Source organism: Taeniopygia guttata, chromosome 6 (genome assembly GCF_048771995.1).
Source record: "Taeniopygia guttata chromosome 6, bTaeGut7.mat, whole genome shotgun sequence".
NCBI classification, from domain to species: Eukaryota; Metazoa; Chordata; class Aves; order Passeriformes; family Estrildidae; genus Taeniopygia; species Taeniopygia guttata.
In genome coordinates, this window is record NC_133031.1 from 13,046,357 (window position 1) to 13,073,564 (window position 27,208).

The 27,208-nt window shown below is 40.2% G+C and overlaps 1 protein-coding gene across 4 annotated transcripts in view; it reads right to left on the bottom strand.

Moving 5' to 3' along the window:
- Positions 1 to 17,846, bottom strand: part of LOC100227087 (L-threonine ammonia-lyase-like) — a 33,068-nt gene extending 15,222 nt beyond the window's left edge. Inside the window, exons 1-5 of one of the 4 annotated variants that reach the window (XM_030275894.4) lie at positions 17,157 to 17,846; positions 12,375 to 12,401; positions 8,850 to 9,192; positions 4,601 to 4,717; positions 3,472 to 3,713 (exon numbers count right to left, since the gene is read on the bottom strand). In XM_030275894.4, coding sequence (XP_030131754.4) covers positions 3,472 to 3,713; positions 4,601 to 4,717; positions 8,850 to 9,192; positions 12,375 to 12,401; positions 17,157 to 17,257 — 830 coding nt within the window. In that variant the 5' untranslated portion in view covers positions 17,258 to 17,846. Of the gene's footprint in view, positions 1 to 3,471; positions 3,714 to 4,600; positions 4,718 to 8,849; positions 9,193 to 12,374; positions 12,402 to 16,962 lie in introns of all 4 variants that reach the window. The other 3 variants (XM_030275895.4, XM_012574444.5, XM_030275897.4) reach the window with 3 other exon arrangements.
- Between the last annotated feature and the right edge of the window lie 9,362 nt (positions 17,847 to 27,208).

Genomic DNA, 27,208 nt, shown 5'->3' on the forward strand with positions numbered 1-27,208 from the left:
AATACTTTCGGGCAAATTAAGTATAAAGAATAGGGACAAGCAGCATCAAAAAATTGAAGAAAACTTCACTATACAGTCATGACTGACTTGGATCTATTTCTAAAAGCTGGTTGGTATTTATTTACAAGTTAGCAACGATGTAAATGTAGAACTACATATAAGAAAAGAAATATGAGTTCTCTGTACATTCTGATTTTTCTGGGAAACAGAATTGTAGAACCAGTGACTGTACTTGATTTACTTGACCCAAGGATGTTTGGGTACTAGGATACTGTTTTTATTACTGTACCTGTTAGACAGGCACAGAGAGGCTCAGTGTAGCAGCACAGAATTCCTGCAAGGAGGAGACCAAGGCCCTTGCAAGTTACCTCACATATATATCAAGACACAGAAAATTCCTCAGGGCAAGGGTCTATATTACTACATAGGAGACAACAGGACCAATGAACTTCCACTCCTGTAGCACAGCCAAAGACAAAGGCAAGAAATCATAGTGGAATGAGTCCTCGTATTTACTGTTTTTATCAAGATACTGAAGGAGCTCTCTCCTCCTCCTGATATGTGACAAAATAGATCACTGGCCTCCTGAACATTCCAGAGACTTATTCCCAAATAAGTTTCAGATCTAAGTTTATGGAGCTATCCCTGCTATAGTTACCTGGGGTACAAGGGGACGTGCAAAATGAAGAAGTATTGGGATATTCAATGAAGGAATAAAACCTCTCTAACAACTGAAAACTGTCCAAACGAGACTGTTCTGGACATGGAGAGCTGTTAGCAATTTGAATTAATATTTCAGTTAATCATGTTTTGTTAACATCCTTGCTAACAACCAGTTGAAACATTAGTTCACTGATTAGCTTTTATAAGGAAATGGGTGATTTTCTTTGCAGTGTGACTGATAACTTTTTGAAAGTGAAAAATGTACCAGATGCCATTGAGGCAAAATGAAGGAAGAGGGTACATAAATCTAAAGACTGCAGACTGAAACAAGCATTTTTGAGCCAGAGCTAGAAACCTGGATATTTGCCTTCTGAAAGGCGTGATACATCAGCAATCAAAGATGGGCTGTCAGGATTTAGTTTTCCAATGAAGTTTTGATGTGGCAGCTAGAAGGCTCTGTTCCTATCTATTCCAAGTAAAAGACTCAGAGTCTGTTGGATAGAGTAACAGATGAACCAGATCATAAATAATCAGGTTTGGTCAGCATTTAGATCTGGAGTTACACAAGAAAAAAGTGGATGTAAGGTGTGTAATTCATTCTGCAGCACTCTTTCCTCCCTGATTCACAAAGGAATCTTTCTCACATCCTCACAGAGGTACTGAGTTAGCTATTGGCAATAGTCACATTGCATTTATAATGAGGCCCTGAGGCCCTGTAGTTAGTAAAAATTTCATGGCACCTAGGCAGCAATTAGGCAGACTAAATGATTGATTCCAATTTGAAAAATCACATTTCCTTCCTGGAATTCCCCAGGATGTTGCAACTGAGTAACAAGTGCCCTTCATCTATTGGAATTCTTGCATGGTCATTTTCATGACACAGTATTTTAATTGCACTGGAGCAGTGGGCAGAGCTGCCAGTGACACACCCAGCTGCAGGGCATCGCCCTGCGGGGACAGCCCAGCCCAGCCACGCTGGGTCTGCTTCAGGAGAGCCACAATGAACTCCTGGCTGAGGAGACCCAGAGACCAAATTGCTGGGGATTGTGTCCAAACTAGAATTAAACTGAAATAAAATTACATTTTGCAAGTTCCATTCTAACACTTGGGAGCTCAGCTGGTATTTTACAAACAGCTTTGGCGAGTGACAAGAATGTGTGTCAAACCCACACTGGAGAAGAGTGGCTATCCATAAAGGCATACATTACACTGGGAAATCTTTTCAGGTCTACGCCTAACAAAATATTTTTCATGTATCCCATTATGAAAAGCCTTACAATTGAAGTGGAGAATTTCTTCCTTTTTTTTTTTTCAGTGAAAAATTGCATCTGTGAGGTTTTAATTAAACACAGTCACAGACTGAACAATTTGTTTCTTGTAACGTGAAACAAATCAGAGTATTGTTAACAGTAGTGCGTACATTTAGAGCTCCTCACTGTTGGATGCTGAAACTCTACACAGGCATTGTCCCTGGAGCTTCATGAACCTGGAAAATATATACCTTATGTAACTTAAATCATTATTTAGGGATGAGGGGAAGATTCAACATCAAATTACAATAAAATAATTTAGTTCTTATGTGTGAATGTGATGGTTGATGCAAGCCAGCTGGAGGTTAACACATCAATTGAAAAATGGCTGACAGATATTTGGGAATCACCAAGTTATGGAAAACTGTGGTTTTCAAAGAAGCTTAAAAGTGTTTAAAATTCATTGGGATTCAGGGCACCTCATTCCCCACTGAAAATCCCAGTCTGGGACAAGACTGTGCCCATGGTGGCAGACCAGGCCCACAAACCAGCCCTGTGTGTCACTGGCTGCTGGCAGAGCTAACGGAGAAGCTGAACAGTACAGTTTGTACTACTGCCTTCCCAACACACCAGCTGGGAAAGAAGTGAGGACTTGTTCTGCTCATTCTGGGATCTTCTTCCCAGCCAACACCCCTCACCTTTACTGTTTAAGGCAGCAGTGCCTGGGAGCTGGAGGGGAACAGGCACTCCCTGCAGCAGATGCCATACAAACACCAGGAGTGGGATGAAGCCTGCACAGAAGCAGCAGTGGTAGAGGGACAACATTCTAGCTCAGATAACAGAGGAACCATTGTTAAAGAGTCACCTCTCTGTGCTTTTGGAAATCTTTCTTGAAGAAATGTCAAAGAAAGAAAGGGGGTGGGGCAGAGAGTAAAGGGAAAAGGTATGAGTTTTAAGCAATTTTGCCCATTTTATTTATTTTTTTGTTGGATTTATGGTTTTGTTGGATCTGCCTTGTCCAGTGACCTCAAATAGTTCAAATTTAGATTTACACTCATCCTTAGCTTCTTTAAATGTATGTGTGAAGTAGCCTCTTAATGATGTTTTTTTCAAGGCAGTATCAGTTTTGCTCCTCACACCAGATATGTGACAATCTTAGAGCATTAACCTTCTCTTGCTCCACATTATCCCACTGAACCCTTTGCATTAAAGATTAACTTTTACCTCTTAACTTCAAACAGAGAGACCAGAAATGAGCTTTCTGGCAGGTTAATTCTTACTAAAGAATTAACCTATAGGCACTATCATATTAATCCATAGAAATCCCTAATCACAGAATTTGCCTAATTTAGGGGCAGAGAAGGGTGTTTCAGTTTGGTCTCCATCCCCAGCTGTTACAGAAAGACATGATTTGTGCCTGGGAACACATAACCATCCATATTCCAGCTAAGAGGAGCATTTGGATGAGCTGTGATAACGTTTTAAGGAAACTAATTGCTTTTGCAGAGCTGTGCAGGCATCTAATGAGATGTTGCTAATGCAGCTGGCTTGCACTCACTCTTCGAGGTAGAGGTAGCCGTTCTCCTGGGCCAGCCTGCGGGCGTGCACCTGGGAGTCCTTGGCGGTGGCGCCGTAGGAGATGACCATGGCTCCGTACTCGCGGCACATCTTCACCCTGGCCGGGGCCGTGCTGCTGGGCAGGATGACAAACACGGCAATCCGGAGCTCGGAGGCATGGTAAGCAACAGCCATGGAAAAGTTACTGTCCAAAGCCACGATCACCCCTTTTCTTTGCTGCTCCTAAAAACCAGGGGTGTTGTTGCACATTAGACAGTGTCACATAGTTGTCCCATACGATTCTGGGGCATTCTAATGACTGGCTTCCTTTTTTCCCTTTACCAGCTGGTTGAATTGTGATATTAGGGTGCACTATATGCATGTCTGGTGTGATCTCAGGATTTACACACAAAGCTAAAACAGCACAAGATCAATCCCTGTGCCTGCACTCCTCTATTCAATTCTTGTTTCATGGGAAAGAGCTGAAAAACTCCAACTGATGACAGAAGAGCTGATAGATGATCCCTCAGAGCTTATATCTCTGCTCTGCCTGTATGAAATTATTTCATTTCAGGCTTCCTTTTAATAGAAGATTTAATTTATATTATTACAAAAGGCAGGTATAACCACTGCTCTGGGCTGCTGTCTCATGCCTATTTCAACAATTATTACTGCAAAGACTCCTGTAACAATGGCAATAACCTCCTATGACAAATGCTATTCATGTAAGAAAACTGAAATTCATTACAAAATCAATTGGTGATCTAGATCTTTGTCATCACTCATTATAGTTCAATTTCATCACCACTCATTAGTTTGGTGGTTTCAACACATCAGAACTACAGTACACATAAAAACCCTTGCATCTTAATGCCACAGGAAAATGCTGATGTTTCCATTTTGCAAGCTTTTGTTTCAAACATTTGAAAGAATTTCACCAGCAGATCAGCCAATTGTAAATAAAGTAGTATTTTACATTCAGACCTATCTCTGTTCACACGCTGTGTTCAGTACAATGATTCTAAAGACAAGAAACACTGTGATTGCATGGAGATCAGAGGTAAATTTATCTTCAACTCCACTCCATTTTTGTGATTTACTTCTTTTTGAATGCTGACAATTTGCTATACCTGAGGCAATGACATCAGAAGGTAAAGTACACCTCGTTCCTTCACAGACCCTGTGTACTGGAGGAACTCCTTCTTCAGGTAGATGTCCATTCCATACTGCTTGGATAGCCTAGAATACTGGAGTAGATAAACAGTCAATATATTTACTATTAAAGCAGATATAAGAAAAATATCTACTTTACTTATAGAAGTAAAGTAGATATAAGAAAAATCTTCCACACCCCATCAACTGCCTGTTAAGGTATGAATTCTACTGCTATATATGAGCTCTAAAAAGTAAAATTCATCTTCTGGTTTCTTTATAAATTCACAACAGTGTGTTGTTACCTACCAGGTCCTTCTGCCTTATGGGTGTGATTTTCAAACTCACAGCAGTGAAATATGGACCACGTGTCATTGAGAAATCTGAAAATTGCACTTACTTTGGATCTTATTGTTCAAACACAGGCATTAAAACAAAAATTTTCAATTGTCTCAAGACCCATGCTTCCAGTACTTGCCAGAACTGTATATTGAATACCCAAAAAATAAGGTAATCATCTAATAGATACAAAAGCCATCAGAAAATGCCTCCTTAAGCCCGATTATGACTCTGCTATGGTTTCTGCCACTGATTCACCACTGAATGTTGTCTATCTTGCATGCTAAGGCCAGTAGAATATTAGTAAAGACATTTCTTACTCAAAGAAAAATGGAAACAATAAAAAAACAATTTCCCAGGACTGCATGTGTGAGCAGCAGATGTTTGGAACAGAAATTATGCCTGAGCTGAGGGGAGTTAACAAGCACATTACATGTGATGCAGTGCCTAAGTGCATGATTTTTAAAAATTCTTGATGGCAAATATTTGTTAAACTTTATAATAAAACACTCCCAGCATACATCAACATATTAATTTCCTATTACCATATTCATTAAACCAAGAGTTTTACACAAGATAACTTGTGAAATAGAGCTGCAGCAAGCCTGTGGGTGCTGGCTCCCCTGGCTTACTGCAGCTCTATTTCAGAATTGGCTCCATCTCCTCTGTGGCTGCCAAAGCAAATGAGGCCCTGGTGATTTAGCGGATCAAGTTCTCATTTAAGATAAGTCATGAAGTGAGACAGATCCAAAAACAGCGTGACAAAATATTTCTCTCAAGCAATTATCTGGCAGTGTCATACACACAATGTATAGTGCACACACTAATATGCACTGACATGGTTTTCAGCCTGCAGGACTTTCCAAGTGAATTTATATAAACTAAACATATCTGAAGCAGACACTTGCTTTAAAGTATATATTCAAACTACATGTTTCAGGTGAATGATTCAAGGCTTTTTAGTGGATTTCCAAGCATATGTAAAGTTCCTCACCCATAGGTGGGGCCAGATTCTCTATTTTGGTCCTGAAAATCCTGACATAAGAGCTGCTCCTTTGCAAATCTGGCTGCAGAAACTGAAACAATGGAAAGTGCTTAGCACACTAATAGGATAACAGTTTATATCCTAAACATCCTAATCCATGGAGAATGCCTATGCAAAATAGAACAAAAACACCATAAAAGAAATGCTACTAGTGCTTCATGTACCATACTTGTATTTGTAGAGAATCTTTGATTCTAGAGCAAACAATCAGAAAAAGGATTTAAGGAGATGAATCCTATGCATAATAAAGTTGCTACGTCTCCTTAGCATTTAAAACTGTGTCATTAAGTCACTCTCCCACAGGGGTGGTGTCCTTTAGATTGATATTTGTCTTTAATTTTGATACTTGGCATTTTAATTATTTAGGTTATCCTTTTAGTCTTCCTTTAACTGAGGATTTTTTCATATAGCCATTCCTTCTAACAAAGCAGGCATCAGCGCTATTTGCAGTTGAGCTGACCTGATGTGTGACCTCCTAAGACACATTGAACCAGCCTGTAAGGTTTCCTTTTAGTCACTCTGATCTTATCTAAGGACTACAGATACCATGTCTAAAGTACAACACACAGCACAGCCTCCCTCTGGCATCCACAAAGCTAAAACAACACAGCCCTTACACTCCTTCATCAGTAGCCAAACCAGGTTCCACCTTATGTCAGGTCCTAGTTTTCCTACGCTTACTACCTCTTGGACATGTTGCAATTCACTCACGATGCCGTATCTCAGCTCCAAGGCAAACTCCTGCCTAGGGAACCGTCCATGGTTTTATCTGCATGCTCCATCCATGGTTTTATCTGCAGATTAGAAATCACCCTGAAAAGTGTTTCTCCCTTCAATTATCTAAATGGATTATAGTCATACACACTTACTTAGTCTAAACAAATATCCTTGAAAGGGAATCTTACCTCTACACAATGAGTTAAAATAAAGGTTTTCTGTTTTTCTTGACATCACTCTGTGCTTTTAAAACAATGCTTGAAATGCACTAATAACTTCTGCAGGAATATTACTTTGAATAACAGTCATGGGCTATTTTCACACTAAAATATATTGGGTTTTATATAGATATAGGTTTTCCACTATTTTGATAATTTTAAATGCATAGTTCATAAAAAAAGACTAAGAAAGTGAGACTGTTTAGCTTGAAACAATAAATACAGAAAAGGGATACAACTGGGTTGCATAAATCTGCCAGGGACACCCAGGAGAAAGGAGCTATTTAAGTTGAGGGGTGTCATGGTTTAACCTCATCTGTCAACTAAATATCATCCTACCACTTGCTCATTTCCCTGCCCCAGTGCTCTGGGGCAGACGAGAATTGGAAGGGTAAAAGTGAGAAATCTCATGGGTTGGGATAAGAACAGTTAGTAAGAAAAAATAAATAAATAAACAACAGCAATGTAATTAAAAGGAAAATAACAAAGATAGGTAAATAAGATCCAAGAAAAACAGCTTACGCAATTGAAAACAATTGCTCACCAACGACCAGCTGACAACCAGCCAGGTCCTGAGCCACAGGTTCCCAGCCAACTTTCCCCCTAATATTATTGCTGTGCAAGGTGTCATATAGTATAAGATGTCCCTTTGGTCAGTTGAGGTCAGCAGCTCCAGCTGTGTCCCCTCCCAACTCCTTGTACATCCCCAGTCTTCTCACTGGTGGGATGGAGTGAGGAAGAGAAAACACCTTAACTCTGTGTGAGGGCTGCTCAGCAGTAACAAAAACATTTCCATCTTATCAACAATATTTTCATCACAAATCCAAAACACAGCCCTATACCAGCTACTGTGAAGAAAATTAACTCTACCCTAGCCAAAACTTCCCTGCAATCCAGCCAAATCTTTTGTGCCACCTTACAGCCCCAAACTGTCTTGTACCGCATCCTTTGACACAAGACACACTTCTTCAGTAATGTGCTACAAAAAGCACTGCTGTCCTTATTTTGGGAATGCTAGGCTAAAAAATCCACAATGGAATTAGTTATGATGTCTCTGGATCAGCAGCTGGGAACAAGGACAACTTTGAGGACCTAACCACTACACTCCAGGGACCCCAAGCAGATTGCAAGGTTCTTACCCTATACATGCCAGAAAAACAATCCACAAGGATTCATTGAGAGCGTGATTTGGGACTGCTGCTAGGAATTGACATTTGGCAAAGACACTCTTTTCACCCACCAAAAGGAAAAGAGATTACCCAGAGAGACCAGAGCAGCCTGCTTGAAGAGCTCCCAATGGTAGAAAAACACTATGAAAAGTACAGAAATACAGTACAGCTGCATTGTACTTCTCTTATGCTTTAGCAGACCTTGTACATTGATGGGGGGATCTCAGCCATTTCTACACCAATGACAGGTGCACATGTTTGTGTGTATCCTTATTTTCCTGAAGACACCTGTGGCAGAAATACCTGGTTACAGAACATATCCTGGTTGGCCTGACTGAGAAGGCAAATCTGTACCTTCAAACCCTCCAAATATGAGGGCTGGTTCCAAATCAGACCCTCCCACAAGAGTGTTTACCCAAGCATTCGTAGTCTGCCACCTCCAACTCAGGTTCCTTACGGCAGGAGTCTTTCACTGGGAGCATAATACCACAGTGCATTAAGTCTATGCCTAATTTGGTTTATCCTTTGTTTACAGGTCACTGCAATCTTTGAGGATTTAGGTTAGTGTAAACAGATAAGAAGAAAATTATTATTGACAGTTAAATACAATTAATATGAACATGAGTCTTCCTACACAGATCTATCTGCTGCAATTCACACATACCCTTTATTTCTGATCGACTTTCACAAGGAAAAGGAAAAGAAACACAGAGAATGCAAAACCATAAAGATTCCCTACCATGCAGGGGGTTTTCTGAACACCAGACTGGATTTTGAAGGCTGCTGCACTAATGTCTTCAAATCGAATCAGCCTGTTACAGCTTGCCAGGCTGGTCCTACTGCTCGGCTGAGGGATGCAGGAAAGGGCATCCCTAAGTAACTCCTCATTTCGGCTCACTATCTTCATTTCCCAGGTCTTCACATCCCCATTCAGGTAATCCTCCTCACCAAAGTCCTTCAGTCTCTCGGGGTTGATAGACGGTGGCTTCTGCCCAATAAGGCCATTTCTTACAGGCACATCCTTACAGCAGTGAAGATCACAAACTGCTGGGATATCTTGTTTCTTTATATTATTGTCATCCCTGAAAACAAATAAAAGAAACTTATTAGAAAGGCTTGGATAATTAAAGGCTTGATATTTAGCATTTTAGAAGGATGCATGTCTCAGTCGCTCTTTGCAAGCCTCAAACAGGCAGAGTGAGCTGCTAGTGACATAATACCTACCTGTAGGTGCACTGAAAGATACTATAACCTTCCAGCTGTTAGAAAATCCACAAATAACTCAACATGTGAGCAAACTGAAACTGTCCTACCCAAGAAAATAAGAAATATATAATCTGTGCTATCTGGTCAGCAAGACCTTCCTTAGTACTCAGTATTCAACCTAGTTCAGTGCTTCCAAAAATTTTGGAATAACTGGAATTATGTTTTCTGTACACAAGTCTCCCTTTTTCAAAAAAGGCAAGGAGCTGCTGCAGACCATTCCCAAAAACTATTAATAGCATTAACAAATGCCACTACACTGTACACAAGAGGGCTGCTCTCTGCCCTTGCATACTTGCAGAGCGTACTCTTGACAGCCATCAACTGCCTCGTGATGGGAAGGAAATTACTTTGATAAGGTATAATAATTATATCCTCCTACAGAGCTAAAGAATTAGCTCAGGTCTTCTGATCTGTGGGTTTACATTTCATGGGTAAATATCTGTGTAGATATGGCAGAAATGTGATGGCACAAAAATCTCCTTCCCCAAGAAACATGAGAGACAGCACTGCTAGAAACATTTGCTAGATTTGCTACCTTCAATTGCCTGTCTATGGTCCACAGCATTCAGTCCACAAGGAACAATGTACTGTAGTGCAGGATTTCGCAGTCCTACTAAGAGATAAATGCAAAGCTTCTAAGAAGTCTTGGAATTTGGAAATTATTACGGGAAAGGGAGCATTAAGCAGAAGACCAGTGACTTGGAAAAGAGCTGATATCACCCCTGGTTTGTGGCTGTGATGAGACACATGGTACAAGTTCCTCTACGTGACTCATGATTCATCTATTTGGTGGAAATGGTTTTCTAAAACCAAACATGCTAAATTCTGTCAGAGATTCCAGCATTATCTCTAACAAAAACTATTTACCTTTTTCCTAAAATAATTTGGGTCTAAGTTTTGCAGCTATCCATCAACAAGACTGACTGGCTAAAGCACATTTTACAGCAGTGATCAACACCATAATATGCTTTGCAGCACTTCCAAAAGAATTTTAAAATATTTAGAAACATCTGGTTTTTGATTAATTGCCTACTTTGGGCAGTATCATCCATTTCCTTAATGGTATCAATAATCTGTGCCAGTAGCTCTGGTTCCTATTACACTTCCAATTTTTCCACTGAGGAATTCACATAATAATATGAGCAACATAAAATGTTTTATTATTAGAATCAAGTAATATACCATAGTATCAATCATTCTGTATATCTTCACAGGAGAAAATTTTTGTAGCAAGATTTTCTCTCTAAAATTATGAGAACACTAATTTTCTAAGATAAATAAAGTATATACACAATTGTAACCTCTTTATGTTGAAACTCGTGATCTAAAGTATTTTCCCAATACTGTATCTTAAAACTGATACAGCCTAACACCAGGTGTTCTGCTTCAACTCAAATAACTTATCAAGGACCTCTGTTCTATACTTTTCTGCATCTCTGCTCCATTGGGGTTAGACAGCTGGAACACTTCATGAAGATATCAAGCTTCCAGTGTTAGCTTGGGTGCACATTAGCCTTCTTAATGCAAAGCTGAGAACCAGATCAGACTGCCTCCCTGTGAACTTGATACAGCACAACCCCCAGACAACAACAGCAGCAGCACCCAAGAGGCCACAGCACTGGTAGAGTCCATTCCATGCGTCTCCCTTCCAAAAAAATATTTTCCATAACACAGACTCTCGGAACCACTCCAAAAGGAAGAACAGATAGGTCTTATTTCAGCATACACCGTCTAAAATGTTCATCAAGCATTAGCAATTAATTATGTTCTTACACTGGAAATGGTTTAAAGGGTCTGTGTAGGGTAAAAAAAAAATAGGCAGATTAAAAATGTGTGAGTTTATGGGTCAAATTTTTTTAACCAGCTGGCATTTGAGATGGAAGAACAATTCTCATTTTTCATTCCATCTGTTGCAATCAAAAAGTCTATTAAAATACCCAGCCAAAGATGGCCACAAGAAGTTTATCAGTGAAGCAGGGTTCTGTGAAAAAGTAGAGTGCATGGTAATGCCTCATCACACTAGTGCCATCAAATCTGCAAATAGACTAAAATGGTAAATTGATTTTTTGCCCTAGTCTTAGGTTTCCCTTTTTTGACAGAAAAAAAAAAAAAGGAGGGAAGTAAATCAGATTCTCAGTCCTTGATGTGCAGTGCCATTCTCATGACCAGTGGTTATCTGCTCAGGACTCCAATGGAGACAACACCTTGTGATCATTGGAAAAGAGGAAGAGAAATCAAACAGCTGGAAAATATGTATAGGCTTTTCAGGCTTGACATAGGTTTAGAGCACATTTGAATTATTACCATCTCAATATTTAATATGAAAACTATCATACATTTGCATCTGAAAAGTCAGAAGCCTCTTTATCAAGGGGATCTCATTGTATTGTATATATATGTATTGTGTGTATTTATTTCAGAATAACTTTGATTCTTCTACACCCACATGTTTCATTTAGATTAGAGAATGACATTTTCCCATATTGAGCCCACCTGGATGTGCCACAGACCCTCCTAGAGCTCTCAAACTCCCAAGGTAAAACATGCGCTGAAGTTTGATCACATATCACAAATGGGCAACTAATGGCCCTGTTGGGTCAGAAGTATTTCTTGCCTCAAAAGCATTCTACATGCTTGGCAGAGACCTATATGGATTTATTTTACAGGAACAGCCAAAGCAGGCAGCAAAGCATGCAAGTGCTCACAAAAAACACAGCACGTGACTTCTCAAGCACTCACAAAACCAGCAGCCATGTCCACCAGATGAAGATCTGAGCCAATATAAATACAAACCCCAACATTATAAAACACTCTTCCTTTCAAATGGACCTTTTCCTTTTTTGGAGCTTGTCACAAGTTTTCATTAAAAGGTCTGTTTATTTCCAGACATAAAACAAATACCCAGCTGGCAAGCTTTGTTACATGGTTATAAATTACAACATTTTACCTTTAAAGTGATTAGTAAAAGCAAACATGAAAATACAGTTTATAAACCTACTTTTTCAAGAACAGCTGCTCAGCATAACTGGAAAAAAAAAAGAGAAGATCCATATGCAGACTTTCTATAAACAATTAAGGCACAGATAAAGATATCATTTGTTTAAGTAGATAGCTTTACATATTTTAAAATCTCAAAGTAAATACAAAAACAGTAAGTACCAAAATGTACTCCTACAATAATAGAAAGCAACAACTTGGAATGAATCATTTTTCTATTTCCAGTTTGGTTTTTTAACATACTGATAATATTCATCAAGTTAAACAGCACTAGGGAAAAAAAAATCAGAAATAGCAATATTAACAAACTAAGAAAATGATAAAACCAGCAAAGATAATTTTGGGAAGATGAAAAGCAATAATGCATACTATACCTAAAGACCACAACTGTTGCCTTTGTTAGACAGAGAAGTGTCCAAGTGTGCAATGATGAACAGTTATAAGTCCCCATCATGAAGCACATTCAGATTGCCTGCCTCAGGACCCACAAGACACACAAAATAGATTAAACTGAGGCACTTGATCTTCTCAGCTTCTAAAACTGAAGGAGTAAAATCTGCAAAATGTCCAGGGAATAGCAAAGTGTGAAAGACTAGTCACCATCCTGCCCAGTATAAATGTTAGGGGGAGATGCTATTAAAGTATCAGGTAGAAAATTTAAAATTTTCCTTCTTAGAGAAAATAATTATCTCACAGAATTCATTGCAAGAGGACTCTATGAAGAGCAACAATGTAAATGGGCTCCTAAAAAATGCACAACTAAATGGAAGTAGTGACCAATAAACACATCATTCAAAAATTAATCTGTGATTCAGGAAGCCCCTGAGCATTTGGCAAACTCCATGAAAGCATGTGAGAGAAAGTGGCTTTTATTTTTCTCCCAGTTCTGTTACTGGCCACCCCTAGAGAGAGGACACAAAGTACACAGAGTAGGACTTCTCTTTGGCTTGACCCAGTGTTGCCATTTTGATTGCAGATGTACCCAATGCCAGCAGTTGGCCCATTTGGCAGCTTTTACACTTTCAAAATGAGTCACAGCACCATGTTTTGAGGCAGACGTGAAGTGAAATTATAGATATATATTCCCATGTACTGGTTCACAGATGGAAATTCAACTGTCACAAAATGAAAGTAATTTTAACATAAGACTGAAAGCTCAGCCTTTGTCATTTCTACATCAGCTTTTCTCATCTGCATTCACAGTGATACACATTCACTATTAAGAGGGACTGACAGTGTTGCAAAATGTGCAAATGTAAAAGTTTTCTTAAGCAAGGATGTTTTTGATGTTTGTGTATTTTCAAGTCTAATCAACAAGAAGGGAGATTTAATCCATGAAACAGCAGCTAACAAGGTCTAAGTGATGTTCATGTGCTAGAAAAGTGAATTACTTGTTGGTAGAATTGCCTCAGTAATGGTTAGGGCTTGACATGCTTCAATGATCCTGGACCTCATATGAGGTTAACAAAGCTTGGGGAGAAGGATGTACCACTGATTGTGGACACAAAAAATACAGAATTTATGGGCCCCAAGGACATTTGGCAGAATTCCCAAGACAAAGAAGGAACTAACAAAGCCAACTTAGCAGCTGTGCTGAAATCAGCTCTGACTGGGTAAAAGATGATTCTGGAAGGGTTAAACTGCAACCATCAACCCAAGAAACCACTGAACCAAACAAAAAGAAAGACTGAGCACAAGGACTAACTAGCATGAGAAACAAGAGAATAATTAATCAATAGAAGATATAATGCTAATTAATAAGCGAACTTGTAGCAAATAAAAGCTAATTCCTTTGTTTGTTGAAATGTACAGATAGTAAATACACAGATACTACTGATAGTTGGTGTGCTTGATTTGTGGAACGCACAGAGCACCCAGGCTTGTGCAACTCTCAAGCATAATGAATGGCTCTCTCAGTTTGCAATTACTGGCTTGTTGCACGCCAGGTAAAGAATCTGCTTTTTATTGACAGCAACAATATGGCACAGGTTCTGTGGAATATTTTAGCATCCTTATAGGCCTGCGCCACAAGAGGTTCCAGTTCCTATGCCCAGCTTGGGCTGAGCAGTCACAAAATGTTAAGCTTGAAAACCACTTCAAACTCATTTGCACATGTTCTCTACATGTGGATTTTAATTTTGTCCTTTTTTAATGTTTTGGGTGTTGGGGTTTCTTAAGGTCATAGCTATATGCTGCCATCATATTCAGGCTCCCTGATGACTTTCCTGGAGCATGCTGACCAAGAAACATTGGTAAGATACAGCTTTAGACATATTTGTCATCTGCTTTAAGGTAACTGGGCTCAGATCTTACACCTGCAAGTTCAGAATACTTATTAAGGCAAAAGGTGACCCTATTTAAAGTCACTTCTGCCTCTTTCCTCAGTGTTGGGCAGAGATGGGTCATGTACAGGGGGCAAGGCAGGGTGAGCAGCCTGCTGCAGTAGCAGTCTGCCTGGCTTATGACTGCAGTGTCGCTGGGGCTGGGACCTCTTCTTACAAGAGTGAGAAAGAGGCAATCCCAGGATATGACAGAGAGGGCCCTTTCCCTCATCCAAATCCCTTTTACCCAGAACCTCTCCAGCTCCATTAATCCTTCTAATTCCATGTCCCAGTGCTGTCTCCTCTGACCTTTCTCGCTACCTGAGCCTCTCAGACCCCTCTGATACTTTCCTTGTTTGTTGCAATCCCCTTTTCTAGCAGCTCATATACATTCCTGTTCCATCTCAACTCCTCCTCTACCTTTTTATCCATTCTCAAATACATCCAAAGAATTGCAAGAGCAGCAATTCTTTAAAGCATCTCAGCAACTTGTGCAAGTGTGACTTTATGAAAGACAAATGGTAGAAAAATAGAGGCTTGCTGAGATAAAAGTATCAAGAAGGATCATACCAAATGTCATCTTCACTACCAGAAATTCCAGGTTATGCACTCAATAGTGCCTAAGTGCCCTGCACACCACTACAGGGTGACAAGTAAACTCCTGCAGGCACAGGGAAGGAACACAGTAAATTTGACAATTCTCTCTCTTTGACAATAAATTCAAAACAGATCAAAGACAATACTGCACATTAAATATGACTGTCTTGAACTATCATTATTTTGATATTGAATTATCAGTATTTTGTGGAATACTAGTACTTAGAAACACCCATTCTAGATTTAATCACTCCAACTAGTGGCACATACAGGATGGAAATATAAATTGCATGTCTGACCTTTATATATCTAAAGCCTATGCAAAGTGATTGTTACTAAATCACACAGGAATCACCAACATCTTCCCCTAAACAGAAGGACAAGTTCAGCAAATATTAGGCGCAAGTTTATTGATGGAAACTGGGACACAGGCAGATCCAGTGACTTGCCTAAGACTTCCGCAGGGCTATTTATCAGTGTCCTAAAGACAAGGAGGTCGGGGCAGAGGAACCAGTCTGGATGGCAAAAGTGTAAAGCACTGTGACCATCCAGCACAGCTACAAAATAACCAAGCCTTGAAACTGAGCAGGCCTTTAAAACTCTACTCAGCATATACAGCTGCTAAATAGAAGCACTAAGAAAAGCAATCTGAAAGCAAGAAGAATTCACAAGGCCACCCATCATGGAAATGTTGAAGCAGAGGTAACCAACCGTCCCTCAAACAGACTCATCCCTCTCAAAAGTTCTTACAAGACATTCATAGCTGTGAATGTCAAATGATTGCTACCCAACACTGCACAGAGTTTGGCAGCTAAAACTCATTAAGCAACTAAACCTTTTCTTAAGTTGAATGTATTCTGTGTCTAGAGGTTTTCTGGTGACTAACACATCTCCACAATTCACCTCCAATTAGGAATGAATAGCATAACTCAAAATAGAGGAAAAAGTGGTCCTGTGCTGAAAGGAGATTCACAGTGCACTGCAGAACTGGTCCTATCATGGGTGACTTTGCCCTTTTCACAGTGCAGAAGACCTTATCTTCTCCTTTATTAACAGCATCAGGCCCACTGAAACAATTTATGTCTTAAATGTTAACAACATCTGTGACAAGGAGATGCAGGAAATGAGAATTGTTCCTTGTTTGTACCACATCTGGCAAAAACAAAGAGTGATCTCAATAGTGGCGTTCAGATAATAAAATGGAGGGAAAAACAAACAATGGAAAAGGTTAGGAATGAGGTTGCACAACACCACCATGCCATGTGTATGCACAGCCTCAGCTCATGCTACACAAGGACACTAGATGACTCAAATTCCAGCTGCACCATCCAAGTCTGAAAACAGAAATTTAAGATCACCCTAAGCACCATAACAAAGAAAACCACAGAGCTGTAATAACAGGATCTGACAAGGGCTATCCCAAGACAAATTTTCAGCAGTCCACTGGCCTGTCTAGAGTTATTTCTGATATCGTACTCATGAAGAAATAAAAAAGCTGAACTCTGTGGGCTAAAAATATTCAAATCTCCACCACTTCTAGTGGATAACCCCAAGAGCAACCTATATACACAGAATGCTGGGAGATTATGGGAAATAAAAAACAATTTTCTGGATTTTTTTGTTAGGTTTGATTTTTTAAAAAAATTAAGGAAAGGAAAAAGAAAGCATTACCTATACAGCACAGCGACTAAATAAACAACGAGGCGAAGCAAAACTCCAACTACGACACCATAAGGAGGCAGGAGGGGTCCAGGGGTTGTCATGTCTGTGGGCCTGGCCCTGGGTGGACCCCGAGGGCTGCCCGTGACCCCTGAGGGGGAAAAAAGAGCACTCTAGCTCTAAGTCACACAGCAATATTCTCCAACCTTTGCCAGAAAGGATCGTAGTCTTCGTCTTCCCTGGAGCGCTCCCTGGGACTTCTGTTTTTTAGGACCCTGAAGTAGATAAACTGTGCTGCAAAATTCATTGTAACTCCTGAAGCAAAGCAAAGCTGGGAGGCTGCTGGCAGGGGACACACTTGCCTGTGGAAGTGTCAGCCCTGCACTGCCTGGGTGGGAAATAGCAGGCAGTGTGCTGTAAGGGCTGGCGGGGGGGAAGTGCCTTTGAAAGAGATGGCTGCTGCTATTTAAAGAGATTTATTCAGAGCCCAACCTGTCCTTGTCAATTTGAGTCAGGGCCTGGATTATGCTCGGGTGACGCTCTGTTAGCAGGACACTTGAAGCTTTAGTTACTGCTTAGCTCTGGAGCATGATCCCAGCCAGCTGCAGGGCCCACGACTGGGCAGCAGCAAAGGGGTGCCAGGTCTGGGGTGGCTGAGTCCCTGCAGGGAGCCTTTAAGGCAGCACCAAGGGACGTGGCTCCTCATGACTGAGGCACAGAGGAGACAGCTCCGTTTGTGTGGGGCCTTCTCTTGGCACAAGTCCCTGCAGCAGAAAAATGCAGGTATCTAGATCATAAAGAACAGAAAAAGACCATCTAGGGGACTGAAGGAATGTAGCAACAGTTAGCTATATCTACGCAGGTATCTGCTAAATCTATTTTTATATATATGGGGTATATATATATATATATACACAGAAATACATATATATTTATATATATATATATATATATATATATATTCACAAACCATCTAAATCAGTCTTTCTTTGCCCTGAGAGAGGACTATCAAAGGCAGAGTCACAGTTCCAGATACAGAATGGCTGTGCAGCAGGGATGGGGCAGAGGCCTTTTTGTGGTGCTTCTCCTCTCAAATATATCCCTGATGGTGTGCAGTCTCCAGACTGCCTGGAGATGAACCAGGTATCTATTTCCAGGTATGAGTGGGCTCTCAGTACCCTCTGCTTTCTACTGAGAGCATACAAAATCTTAATGTCCAAGATAGATTTCATGACATGTCTGTTATCTAACCCAAGCTGTGACCTAACTCTCCCCACATGATATCATGAGAAATTCTATAATCAGATTTATACGGGAGAGTCAGAATAAATGCTCAAATAGTCTTCTGGGATCTCTGGAAAGTATGAGCTGTGCTGGTGGAGCCTTTCCTACACTGGCGTGGAGGGCAGGCCCATGTTCTTTTGACTTCATCAGTACTGATGAAGCTCCAGATTCACCATTTTTTCCAGTTTCTCACACAGAGACCCCTTTTATTCTTTCTTTTCCAGGTGGTGGATGTGCAGGTTGTGGTGGTGCCATGTGCTACAAGTGGCCACAGCCCAGCAGCACGCTGCTGCCAGGAGAGATGAGGAGAAAATGCACTCAGCTGCTGCCAGCACTTGCAGCCCTGCAGCCAAATTATGTTCAGGCCAAATTCACTGGTGCCTTGAAATGCAGAGGGAAGACAAGGGAGTTACTACTCTGTTCACAACTCACCTGAACTGCAGGGGTGGGCAGGAAATGGAACTTTACAGCAGTGAAAATGGTAATTTCTTTGGTTCTCGGGTATCTGGGGGTCCAGACCAATATGCTCAAGTCTTGACATGAATTCAGTTCCTCACAAACAAGGCTCTGGTCTGTGACTGACACTTGCAGAACATGCTGCATGGGTAAAAGGACTGCTGGGACCATTTGGTCAAGAAGCTGGAAAAAATTCACCAAGCTGTTGCATGACAGAAGTACATGAAGCACTGAACTGCTATCCCTGTAAGACATTCCCAAACAAGCAGCCAGCAATAGAAAAAGGATCTTTGGGAATTTCTGCTGCAGATTTCAGCCCATGTCAAACATTCTTTCAAATCTCTTGCCATTTCCAAACCTGTTCACAGCACTTTAAAACACACCACAATTACCACAGGAAGGAAAAATTAGCTTTCAGCTTTGATTTTTTCTTTTATATGGGTGGAAGGAAGGGTAAGGTGTAAGATGTAACACCAAGTGATGTCTAACACAGTCGCCAGGAAGCTGTCAAGGACGCTAAGTTACAGGTCACCCCAGATGGCATTTCTTTTCAAATCTAGAGTTTCTTACTTCCTTCCTAGCTGCTCTTTGGTGGGTCCTAAGGTAAGGAATCCAATGCCTCAGTGCTGTAGAGCTTTCCAAAGGTTTCATTTACAACTTCCATGCTGCCACCACTCACACTTTTTGTGTTTGTGCAAGGAAATAATGGCTGTATCTACCCAGCTTTAGGCTGAGACCTCAGTAAAAGCAGACTTGGTCAGAGGCAATGCGTACATCTGAAGTGGCAGTTATTGGGAAGTGGTTTCATCCACATCATAATAAAATATTATCTTTTCTTATATAATTTTGAGTCCAAAGAAAGAAATAAATCAACAGTTAAATCAACAGAGAGAACTGAAATACAGTGCTTGTGTGGTGGTGTGTAAGAAAAAGCAATGGTTAGCGCTGGAAATAACTGGAAAATCCAAGTCTCAGAATAACAGTTTTACACTCACCAGGTCATATACAACTGCCAGCCTTTCTCCCTCAGTCTCTGGCACAAACCCCATTAAGAATAGCATAATGTGGAGAGTAACAGCTGCTTCTTTTTCTAGAAAACCTTTTAAACAAGGTTATGCTGCACTTTTCCTGCACTAAAAAATGAAATAGAACCATTTACTGTCAGAATGGAAAACAATGCTTCATTCTCTTGTAACCAGAGAGAACTCAGTTTGGACAGCATTGAGAAAAAATAGCTATGGTCATTGTAAATAAGGACTTTATTGAATTACAGGACTTGAAAGATTGTTTTGAAGGGTTAGCCAAGCTTTTCCCTACACTAAATAAAATTAATAACGTTTCCAACCTCAGTGAGAACAGCATGGGTGGGAAGTGATAGTCTATCCAAAGCAGAGAATTCTTTACAGAATTTGATCACTTGCAGAAGGAAAGAGGGTGGAGACAGTCTGCAGTTAAGCCAAGAAAAACAATAAAAGTTTCTCAGAGAATAGCAACTCAGAAAACCAAAATGATAATTGAGGATTATGCACCATATTGATGCAAATGTGGTGGTAAACCACGGTGATAATCAGCATGGATAAAAAAAATACAGACAAGTCATAAAGAATTGCCAACTTAAAAAAAAAAAAAAAAGAAAAGGAAAAAAAAAGGAAAAAAAAAGAATAGGCACCAAAAATACTCCCATTCCATTCTAATTAAAGATACTAATTTAACTCCTATCTCTGATTCTTCATAAATCAATATTCATAGAGCAGACTGAAATTTCTGCCCCCAGAGTTTATATTTTTGTTTCTATTTGTCAGATAGCAGCTGACCCACAGCAGTAAAATGTCACATTCCCATTTACTATCTTTAGGGATCTCAGAAAAGGCTGACAAGGTAGATTCAAATCAGTGGAAACAGAAGTAGCTTCCTCAAGCAGTATTTCACAGACCCTGAAAGAAAGAGCAAACATCAATTCAAAGAACGTATTTGCTGGAGCAAGAGGCAACAGGGAAGCCTGGATGTGCTGTATCTAAACTTATGGGACAGACAGTATCTGTTTATGTGGGACAGACTGTATCTGCTTTATGTAAACATTTTGCAGAAAGGATGAGATATTTTGCAAGGCAAAGAGCAAAAGTTTACATTAGAGTCCAAAAATTATCTCTTCAAAATAGTATCTATGTCCATAAGAGGTCTAATACCAAGATGCTGAACCAATAGCATCAGATGAGGGAAAATTGGCGACACAAAGCTTGTGCCTTGATGTAACAAAAAAAATGTACATTCTCATCTACTGAGACTAAATAACTGATAAGAACCAGCAAAATATTTTGTGCTGGTATTTGGGATATTTAACTGTAACATCCTGCTTCTCTCAGTTTCAAGTGGTAGGATAACATTTATAATACATGCAGAGGCAGCAGATTAGCATTGCAGATGCATGAAAGTCCATTCTAAGCCACCTCACAAAATCATATCAATGAACAAAGACTGTATCCTGTTATCTTTGAATAACATGAGATCCCTTTTGCTATCAATGGCTCCAGGGTTTTGTCCATGTGGGTCTAAAGCACTGTTCATGCAGTTGTGCTCACACAGAGGGGAAGTGCCCTGGCTGAAGCCCACACAGGGAATCGCTGAAAATCCACTTTGATTCTCCGTGCAGAGAACAGCAACTGTGATCAGCAGTTTCACTTCTGCTTTTCCAGACACATTAGACCTTCAGAGTGGCACCGTGCAATTTCAAAGTACTACTGCAATAATTTTTTTCTCACTAACAGAGATCATCAGGCATTCAAATGGCAAGTGAACCTGAGCTGAAACACAATTAACCTTGGGGGTTATTAACAAATTTAACTCCCAAAGGGATTCTGATTTGCCACAACCTGTACATAAGGACTGCACGATGCTTTCAGAGGTCCTTGCCCTGCCCTTCTGCCGCCTGCTCCCCGCGCTCTCCTTCCAGCAATCCTGCCAAAGCCGCGCAATCAAGTCCCTCCCAGAGGCCCCAGCAGAACACTTTGTGCACCCCGGACTGCTATAATGTCTTCTAAATTCAAACCATAGGCTTTTGCCCCATCAGCTTCTCCTAATTTGCTTTTGTAATGATAAAGAGATTACTTCAGAATTATTTATAGCATCCTGATGATTCATTTGGCTGCTGTCCTCACCTTTGATGCTTCTTATTCTTTGAACACATGCAATAAGCTCTCCATTTCCCTTTGACTTTTTTATCCTCTAATCTTGTATTTCTTCTTTTCTCAGTGTTAATGAGAAGAGATATTAGAGTCACCACTGTGAAAGTCGTACCTTCATTATTCTGTAGATAGCAAAATCCAGTATTCAAGAAGATAAAAACAGATAGCACTTACAGAAATAAAAATTACAGAATGACATAGATTAATATCTGCATTAAGACATAATATTTCTGTTATTCTTACAAAGAGTTCCAGTGGTGGGTATGAACTAAAGAACATTTGGGACAGATAATCTAAAGCATTTTACTGCATCTGGATAGAACACTGCAATAGATCTTTTAACTTTGAGCCAACTAGTCTCTTAAGGCAAGGAAGGCTGTCATAAAATCTGACATTGGAAACAGCATCCATGCAATCCCAATTTCCTACCTGGATGCTGCTTCAGGTGATAATTCTTGCTCCTACTTCTTTCATCTTTAACACTAACTAAACTATTCATGCAGTTACAGCAAACTAATAGCAAGTGTAGCAACCATCAGGCTCCCTCCTAAATGCATATGGAACCAATTGCACTTTAACGAACTCATTAGAAAAAAATTTATAAAAGGGGTGGAGGACAATAGTCAAGTTCACATCTGTTTTCTAGCAATGGGAGTCAATGTTCTGCCTCTAGAGTCTGTGGAGTGTGCTAATCTGTTCATTTGTTCATATGCTCTCAATGCTCCTATGTTCATATGCCTTGAATCAACTTTTAACAGAAATCTTTTCATGGGCTCTTCTCTTCCTTCTTACATTATACTATTTCCCTATGGCAACTACCACAGATCCTCCTATTAAGTAGTGGCATTATGAAAGTATTTATGTTGTCTTTTACTGCAGTTTTTCAGCTGGAATTAAAGAGGTGAGAAGCCATCAGTACCATACAGTAATAACTAGCTGTACTGTTGGGGAATCTTGTTGGACAGGATCCATCATGTGATTAACTACACAGGCAGCAGGATGAAAAAAATTCATACACATTCTTGTTCACCCTCTGCCTGGAAACATGTATTAGAAGCATGTTTGAAGAAAAATTGCAGGTAAAGACATAAGGGATCTGTAATAACAAAGGAACTACTATCCTCCTGCTACAGTATTGTATATTCACTCACACATGTATTTTAAAAGGAATTTTAACCACATTGCCTTTAAAATTATACATACTGTAAATTTTCAGGGAAATGGCAGTAGAGTGATTAGCTTGGCTTCTCTCTCTGGCAAGTCATTCTTCCCCTTGCAAGTCTCCATGACCTTGTGGTAATTAAGAGGAAAGGAGACCACAGCTGAGTAGCAAACAAAAATAGGATTTATTTCCAGCTGTTTCTCTGTTTTGTTAGGTATCTCCACTCACATGGCAAACATTACCTATATTCAAAGGCTTCATATACATGGCTGATGCCTTCCCTAATGGAGAAAGGTACACAGATGATAAGTAACAGACCTTGGCTATTGTCATGACTCGGGTTCAGCAACTCAACACATGAATAGCTTCTCAGGTATCAGCAGGTCCTTCATGGAACCAAATTGTGGCTTCAGTTTCAAGTAATTATCTCATTTAATTGGTGTGGTTTGCAATACCAATCTGCTAAAGACACTAGCTGAGTAATTCTAATTTGGGAATAATCAAGTACTGTAACACTTCCCCTGTATTATTTTCCCTGAATATTATCCACCACAGACTCACAGATCTACTTCCCATTTTCATGTGACGCAAATGGGTGCACGTAAAGTTGCAACAGCAAAGGGCCACAACCTCCTACAATAAAAAATAGAGCAAACATCAGATCACCATGTGTGCAATACAAGACTGGGAGTCAAGAGTCTATTCCTGAATCACTAATTTTGCTGGGAATGTAGTTAATCCAACTTTCTAAGGTTTTTTTTAAAGAAAAGAAAGGTTTCTTTTCATTAAAATGGGCGTGCATACTGCATATCATATTTCATAGGGTTCCTGAGGCATGGCCAGGCTTCATAAAATGCCTGAAATCTATCAAATGAAAGGATATAGCTAGTTAAAAATACAAAACAAACAACATAATTCACTAATATTCCATGTGACCCACCTTTTCCTTCAGCTTTCTGATTCAGTTTCCCTGCGGATCATTGCTCAGGAAGCTGAAGCCACAGACTGAAAACAGCCTGCAGCCATGGGACACTTACCTAATGCTGGAGAACAGAATCCAGCCTGGTGTGCTGGCACCAAGATGACACCAGAGAGTCAATTCCTGTAGCTGACTCACCGCTGGCTCTAGGCGAGGCACAAGATGTATTGTTGTGAAGAAGGCTGGATCAGTGTTGTCTGCTCCATGACACACAGGCTTGTTAACTTCTCCAGGGAGGGCAGGGACAGCGCTGATCTTCACCCTGCTTCACACTGCAAACCACGTGATATGGGTTTTTTAATTGCATCAGCGATTATGCCTTTATGACAATAGCAGCAGAACTTGACGCTTTTTGATGGCCCCTGCGAATCGAGATAATAAACACGAGTACAAATTGATATGCAACAGACCAGAGAAGGGCTTGCACTGGCACAGTGAAGGTGGACACTCATTCAAGGCTGCAGACCTGTAACTCCAACAGAGGCTGCCCCATGAACAGCAGAGGCATGGAGGCTCTGTGGAGACTGCCAGGGATGTGTGCTAAGAATCACTACTATCCAAAGCTTTAAATAGTAATGTCTACTTCATTCCAATGAAATTACCACTGCAACAGGCCCTTTGTTCACCTAACAGAAGTACTGTTGCAGAGCAAATTTCTGCTTCCCTGAGAAGCAGCCTAAAAGCTGCATGCCTGCTCTGCACAAATCAGCCTCTCCAGTTAACAAAATTCTGCTTCTCCATCTGTTCAACAACTGCTCCAACCCAGAGTCAGAAACCAAATGAATTAAGAGAGTAAAAGTAAGTGACCTCTTCCAAACGGATCATGTAACAAGTCTCAATTTACATTAGGTATTCAACAGCCCCCAAGTAGCAAGAACTTCTGGTCATGAGCAGCTGACAGAAGTTAAGCCTGTGACAAGAGCCCAGGGTACCTCTGTGGTCCCTAATGGAGACAAATCTTCTCTCAGGGGCAGGTAGGCAGACTACACAAACCTTGCACAGATTTCATCATTCACCAGTGTTAAACCCAGGGTGGTGATTATACTCTTTCATTTTCTTCTCTTAAGGGTAAGGCACTTTCCTCTCCCTACAAGGATTGGCTTCCTATCATATTTTTGTCTCTCCACTTATTTTTCTCTGTGTTTCACATAAAGTCCTGTTTTTCCCAAGAGTTTGCTCAGCTACACCCTTCATCAGCCCATGCTGCAATGTGATTTTTTCACATGGCACATATGTCCTCTGTCAACATATACCCTTTTTTATTTAGTCCATTCCTTCTCCCTGTGCACCCTGTGGGATCACTGTGCAGTTATGTATTGCTTTTGCCAAGCATTTAACTAGTCCAATAAAGAGATACAGAAAGACTGTACCAAAAACAAACTCTCAAAATAGACTTAGTCTTTATGTTGCCCTCCCTTTCACCAAACTGCCTGCTGGCATAAATTCACATCCCTGTTCACTGGTATGCTTTTTTTGGCCTCCAGTATCTTGGGAACATCTCAACAGCTGGATTGTGTGCAAACCTACATTCATATGATCTCATTGTGTTCTCATATATGGCCATTTCAAAGATGAATGTGCTAAAGAATGCTTTCTCTGATGGTAATCAGTTACTGCCAAACTTCTCAGAACACAAATATGTTTGCATCATATTCTTTCTTCTGCTCACACATCTTCTGTCTTCTGAAAAACCTGCTTTACAATTCAATGGTATTGTTACATCCCCAGATTTTTTGTACTTTAGTTGCCAGTTGTCTTACCCTGCAGCTTCCTTCTGAGTATTTATAAATTACAAAAGCAAGCTGAGGTAATTACCCAAGATGACCAAAAATCTCAGGACAGGTAGTCCTACTGAAAAGCAGAATCCCACTTGGCAGAAATGTTCCTTCTGGCTGCATTTCCCTGCAGTGGAAAAAACTACTCTCTGATTACAGAAGCAACCCCTAGAGGATAACACTAGAGAAAACCCACACTATTTTGTTTAGTTCTCCATGGCTATCAGACCAGCACCTCACTATAGTCAAACATAACACAGTATGCAAAAATATGCAGGAAGTGCCTAGAGGGACAACTTTTCCAGGAGTCTGAGAGCAATTCAGGAGGAACCTCAAGGAAACATGCTCTAAAGGGGGTGAGTGGCCTCAGCAAAGGTGGTCTGGAATGGAAATTTCCATATTTTTTACAGTGTGTTGAAGGAAAAACTGTTTCAATGAATGTTCATTGGTTTTTAGTGTGTGGCATAGAGGATGGCAGAGAGAGCTTGCAGAAATCCTCCATGAACAGACTCCCTTTGCAATACAGAGAATGCATTGGGTGATTCTGCTGAAAAAGGACGGAGGAAAAGGACAAACACATTCAGAAAACAGCAGCCAACTGTTCATTAATATTCTTCTTCTGCTCCCCAGTCCCCTCTCTACACATAGATAATCTCTCACTACAAAAAATCACAGCCTACCACATCAGCATCTCATATTGAAACACAGGGTACAGCTGAGGGTGGACTCACCTTTATCTTTTCCAGTTCACCTCTCAGGGCCTGTTAATAAGAAATTAAGATCTATGTAAGTTTTCAGCCCGCATAATCAAATTTATTCTCAAAACAAGAATTCATAAGAGTTGCAGTATGCTACATAGTGATTCAAGCCAAAACACCCAGAAAAACACTAACACTCCAATTTTCACAGCTAATTTAATTCTTTATTTCATAAGAATCTTAACTAATTCAAACCAGCCCTGAGGGCTTAATAAACACTGAGGTTGTTCTAGGCCTCAAAGTTATCAGATAAATTCCTGTCACAGAATCTCTGTTGCAACAGAGTTTACAACCTAACTTGTTATGGAAGTCACTGAGAATGATTATTCTTTGGACTGTAAGATAGCATCTCTACAGGATCATTTTCAGATATTCTAAGAACTGGATTCTTTGACTGCTAGCAGGGTGGTAAAGACCAAGGAAATCTGTTCTAGTTTGCAGGGGTTTATTTTCAATGGTTAAAACACTGTCTATCCTGAACAATGGCCTTTAGGATTAAGTAGGATGCCTTACTGGCCTCTCCTTATTTCTTGCAATAGTTTGAAAAAAGATAACTCAAATGAATATGAGGAACAATACCAGGAAGGAGATACCTTAAATATTTTAACACTAACCTAGAGGAGTCAAAGATTGATGCTTCTCCAGACAACACCCAGGAACCT